General features: G+C 38.8%; 1 protein-coding gene across 1 annotated transcript in view; it reads left to right on the top strand.

Annotated features, from left to right (window-relative positions):
• The first annotated feature begins 206 nt into the window (after positions 1–206).
• The window catches only part of COL4A6 (collagen type IV alpha 6 chain), a 91,277-nt gene continuing 85,914 nt past the window's right edge, over positions 207–5,569 (top strand). Inside the window, exons 1-2 of the mRNA XM_010173339.2 lie at positions 207–236; positions 2,051–2,068. Of these exons, the coding sequence (XP_010171641.2) occupies positions 207–236; positions 2,051–2,068 (48 nt within the window). The remainder of the gene's footprint in view (positions 237–2,050; positions 2,069–5,569) is intronic.

The raw sequence follows: 5,569 nt of genomic DNA, 5'->3' as shown, positions 1-5,569 counted from the left end.
CTTTGAAGAAATTAGGGTCGTGTACAGTGTTTTAAAATACTTGTTGTAATACTGAGTATTTTAAAATTGATGGATGCTTATCACTCAAATATAAAGTGGCTGGTCCAGTGCATTGGCCATCTGAGTGTTTGCTGGAATAATTTAGGATACCTAAAGGCTGAGCGCTGCCAGGCCCTGCCAGCTGGGGAGGCCAGATTGACGCATCGATGAAGATAATGCTGATGATTTTCCAGCCAGTAACAGACCCTGGCAGACATGATGAAAGAAAAGTTCCTTCTGTGTAGCTGCGAAGATAAAGCTTTTGATTTTCTAAACCACAGGAAACTATTTGGAATTTTATTACTCATTTTTTCAGACCAGATAATCACCTGTTCTCTGCTTATGAGTTTTCTAACCTACTAACGGGGGTAATGAGATCTGTGACTATTTGTGTGCTCCAAATATAATAGTATACTTGGCAGCTGTCATAGGCAAATTTGTACTCTGGAAGTCCTTTACTGGGAGAATGTTTCCCTTCACAGAAATTGATGACATTGTTAGTATGAGTGGAAATTACTAAAGTGAATAAGAAGTCTGCAAACTCTATCCCCGAATTTCATCCAATAGATAAAAAATGCATGTTTCTTCAAAAAATGTGAGTCAGGCAACCCATCTATAGTTTGAAAGAGATCAGTTCATTTTTGCTGTGGATATAAAGTGGAAGAATTGACCTTTAACATTTATTTTGTTTTCAATCTAATTTTCAATGCAACAGCAATCCTGTCTCACTGGCAGGAATGAAAGCAGGGAGTGAGTACGGGACGGAATTTGCTTCAGTCAGAATTTGCCACTATAGTCTCTCTAGGCCAGGATTTCCTCCAAGTTTTGTAACCTCATGTGTCATTTGAATTGGAGGAGGGTTGGTTTCTATTAGTAACTATCATTTAGTCTCAGCTTCCAGTTAAGAAGTTTGGCAGCTCTATGAAATGAATGAAAATATTTGAGGACATTGGTTAACCAAAGAAGTCAGTGAACCCTAAAATGAATTAGTATCTTAGCTACAAATTCACGTTTAATAGCTCCATTTGAAAGAACTTTCGTGCAGTAAAAGATAAGCTTGTGGCTTTGTGTTGTGTCCTTGCTCGTGTAAGCTGTAAATAAACTGATTTTAACTACTTGTTCATCAACTGATAGACTTAGGAAAAAAAAGTATCTACAGCTTCATGTAATCCTATCACCAAAACTGAAAAATATCAGAAGTTGGACCTGTTCAAAGCCTGTTAACATCGAATAACCAGTATGTGACATTCCTACCGCTGTCGTGTTTGGAGGCCAATCATTTCCATGGGACTGTAAGAAGAATAAGGTGGTACTCAGCATCAGAGAAGGGCCTAAAGTCTGGCTTTACATGTGGTTTATGAGGTAGTATGTAAACTTTTGTGGTGGGTTGGCAGATTCTTACTTTTGAGTGTATGTGTTTTACACTCTAATCCGGTTAGAGTCAGTGAAAAATACTCTTCCAGGCTTCTCACTATTTTACATCAGATTTTAATGTAGCAAATCATAGGAGAAATTTGTAGGTATAGAAAGTGGAGACCTTGAGGACAGTTTCCAACATTTTTTATTTCATGAGGTCAATTATTCTTTTTTTCACTGCTTTGCCTTCTAGACACTTTTTGTGCTAGTGGCTGGGACTGGACTGGACAGGAAGGTGATGCTTTGGCATGAAGTACTTTAACAACAAAGGAAAACTGGCAGTCACCGGGTCCTGTCTCACTGTGACTGGGCACTGTGTTGCATCAGTCTCCATTGAAAGGGGTTACCACTTCATCAAAATTGTGAAGTCTCTTGCCTTTATAAGTGGAAGGAAGTTGCCCTCTGCTTTAAAAACAGAATCTCTCCTGCGTATATTTATGGTAGCTTATATGTACTTGCTCTTGTGCCAGCATTGTCCTTTCCTCTAACTAGTTAGTATAAGACAACCCAGTGTTCCATCCCTGACAATCACCCATAATGCTGATTTATATACTCTTACCACAAAGAGATCTTCCTGTTGGCATAACCTTCTCAGTTACTGATAGTCAGAGGTGTAAAATGCTCCTAAGCAGGAGGGTGGTGTCCAGAACATTGTTTAAATAAAATTTGTTCACTTCTCTGGCATTTACCTTTCTGATGAATGCAGACATGGCCATTGCATCGCCTCCAGAGCTTCATTTTGCCGACTCAAATAAATCAGACTGTGTAGCAGGAAGGCTCTTAAATCACACGTTTAGAGTCAGAGGGATTTTCAAGCTCTGTGCCTGTGCAGATTTCATCTTTCTTGAAAGTAAGTGACAAAAACTGTGCACTGTATTCCAGCTAAAATTTTACTTCAGTTCTTGGGACATGTAAGGTGAGGCAGTTTGCTCAGAGGCTTGTATCATCCTTCTGTTTGGTAGTTACTCAGAACTTTCTCTTCATCTACTGCTTCCCATCGATTACCCACCTGCCAGTTTGAAAAAAAAAAAAAATCCTATTAGTTCCTAGGCATGACCCAGCTCTTAATACTATTTAAAAAATCTGAGCAAACAGGAAGAGTCAAGATTTGGGGGACCTCACAAGAAAAATTTGAATGCAGTTCAGGCACTTCATATTCTTCATGGGGAAAAATGTGTTTGTATTTTAATTTTATCTGATGTTTTGCTGACGTGATTAATTTTATTCTCACCTGTTCAGTATTTCACTGCCAAACTAATCCCAGCAATTGTTTTCATACAGTCTAACTGGCAAGACTGTCAGTTTATTTCTGCTCCATGACACCTTGTGTTAGGAAGAATTACTGAATCCATTTGCTGCATCGTATTATGCTATCTTTGATGGGTCACACTGCCATTTCTGAGTGCAGAGATTGCTGTAGTTCCTGGTTTATAATTTCTTTCATGGGTTTTTAGCTTTGAGGAAGTTCTTTAATGTCAGTAAGGCAGCTGTATGTTAACGTATGTATAGCAAAGTAGAATCTTCTGATTTCAGAGTGAGGAGTTGAACGTGTGGATAAGTGTTTTCAGAACTGGGCTCTAAATTCTGTAATACAACGACTAAAAGAATAATAGACAAAGAAAATGTTATAATGAATTTAATTCCTAAAATCCATGAAGGCTAAAAAGGTAAGGCTACCACAGCAGCATTATGTAGCTCATGAAGTAAACAGAGATATTATGTTTCACTAGTTTTTTCACTGTGAAATTTTACAAGGGTGTCTGAATGTCTGGTACTGTAAATATTTACTTATTAGTCAGCAGCAGGTAACAGGATTCTGAACTATATAAAGATGTTTATTTGAAGATTCTAGGAGTTTTCATTATGCTCCATTTCCAGCTTTTGATTATGGAGTTTCTTGTTAGGATTTTGCTCTGGACTGGAGCAGTCCTTAATGGGAGTTAGAAAGTTACTGGAAATAAGTCATGGGGGGAAAAAGTTTTCATCCCTGCCATATCTCTTTATGCAAGTCTGAGATTCTTTCACTTTCTGTTTTATCATCATCATCTTTTTTTCCTCTTTTGTTATGAGCATACTCTTTTTTTGGTGTACTTTACATCCTTCAATTTTGTGTGCTGGCATTCCTTAGCATCCATTATTTTCTAAAAGTTTCGAATTTATTTTCCCAGTTACTGCCACTGGCACTTCAACTTCCTCATGTTAAAGATGATGTATTTAACTTTTCTGCTGTCCTTTCCCAAAATGTGCCCTCATGGTCACATTCCTCTGCTGGCTTGTGGGTTCACCCTCCTAGCTGATTGAAATAATTGTCTTCAGCCAATGGGTTACAAGTCTTCTGCAGTTGACCGCTTGATACAGAGCAGAAGTTTTGAGGCAGAATTGGGCCCCAGCTCAGGCATCTGAGCTGTGCTTCCTGGAAGTGTCCCATTGAAGTCCTGTGTTAGTTGGTTTACTCCTGCCTGCATTGCAGGTACAATTTTCTTTGGATTTGCAGGCAAGGCTTTCAAGATCATTTGCAGGTATTTTGTGGTCCTGTGTGTTGCTCTAGAGAAGCTGGAAATGAATGTGAGTCTGGGACCTCTTATGGCATCACAGCTGTTAGGCTGCTTTACTCTCTGGCTCTACTCCAGAACAAGCTGAAGTCAATGGAAAAATTCGAGTGGCACTCCATCTGAATGAATCAACTGTGCATAAATGCTTGATGGAGGTACACCAGGAGCAGGAGAGGAAAATTATTCTTACACTGACTCTTGTTTTTGAATGTCTTTTAAAAATAGTTTCTCAATCATATCAATACTTCTTAAATAAAGTGTTTTTTCCTACATTGAAATGCTGGTGATTCCTGTGTAAGTCTGAAATAACTCAAAATCAATATGTATTTTTTTAACAGTGCTACTATTTTGTTTGTTTTCTGTTTTGAAATCCTTGGTCTACTTCTAGCCAATGAAATTAAGTAGTTTAATTTATGTTATAATATATCTCAGAGCAGTCAGAAAAATCTCTTCCCTGAATGCATACACAGAACAAGTATGAAGGGCCCATGCTTACATGGTGAGATTGCAATCTATAAATGTTCAAATGACCTATACATTCATACATTTGAGTGGAAAAATGCATTAAACCTTTTCAGAAGAGAACACTGTGGTCTCGAATCTTATATGCAGACTTTAGGCTTGTATTCATAAATACTATGCACATGGTTGTTTGCTATTTAAGTAGCCTTGGAGTGTCTGATGTCAGCTACTTCCCCTAAATAAAATACTTAGGACATGTAACACCTGGTTTGGAGCCAACTGGCTTTGGTTTACTTCCTTTCCAAATGCTTTCATTCACAAGAGAGCAAAATAACTCCTCACGCTGTGAAAAAGAACCTAGAAATACATTGTGAACAGCATTTTACACAAAACAGGGACACATTTTCAGTTTTTAATAAACCTCAGTGAGAGTTTGATCCAGTTCCCAATAAATTCAATGGAGAGATTTATTTTGACTTCAGTGGGAATTTGACTGGAACCATATTTGCTAAGCACAGCACTGTGGGGAGCAGCATGAGCAGTGGGGATGGAAAGAATCACTGCTTTTTGTCCAGTTCTCTGCCACTGGGAAGGACCTGATAGCCACCAGAGATGGGGGATTTATGACAAAGTGAGCTTCAGTGCCCTGAGACAGCAACCATTGCAAGGCAGTGACCTTAGAGCTCTGAGTCCAGGCCTGCGCAGAGTTAACAGAACCATACGTCCCAGAGGCTTGTGCAAAGGACTGTTGGAACAAAGACTAATCTGGAGAAAAAACTAATTGGCAGTTGAAATCTTTGAAGAATTTAAGGTTGAATAAGTGTCTGGGAAGGTATGATCTGATTCCCTGGAAGCATAAAGCTATCCAGTAAGAGTGTAAATGTGAGGTTAAGTATTGGGAATAGAGGTGTACATTGATGAGCAATGAGTCCAAATTTCCACTGCAAAATATGCATGTAATCATGGCAAAAGGTGTCTCTTGGTGCCCTTCACTCTGAAGCCTTCTCAGACCAGGGTCCTAAAGTTTTAATAATACTTGTGGTCAGAAAAGACCTCTTAGCAATGTGTCTGCTAAGACAGGGACCAGTTTTGATGTACTG

The sequence above is a fragment of the Antrostomus carolinensis genome, unplaced genomic scaffold (genome assembly GCF_000700745.2).
Source record: "Antrostomus carolinensis isolate BGI_N321 unplaced genomic scaffold, ASM70074v2 scaffold148, whole genome shotgun sequence".
NCBI classification, from domain to species: domain Eukaryota; kingdom Metazoa; phylum Chordata; class Aves; order Caprimulgiformes; family Caprimulgidae; genus Antrostomus; species Antrostomus carolinensis.
Note: the sequence above shows the minus strand (reverse complement) of the source record. Positions and strands in the feature narration are given on the sequence as shown.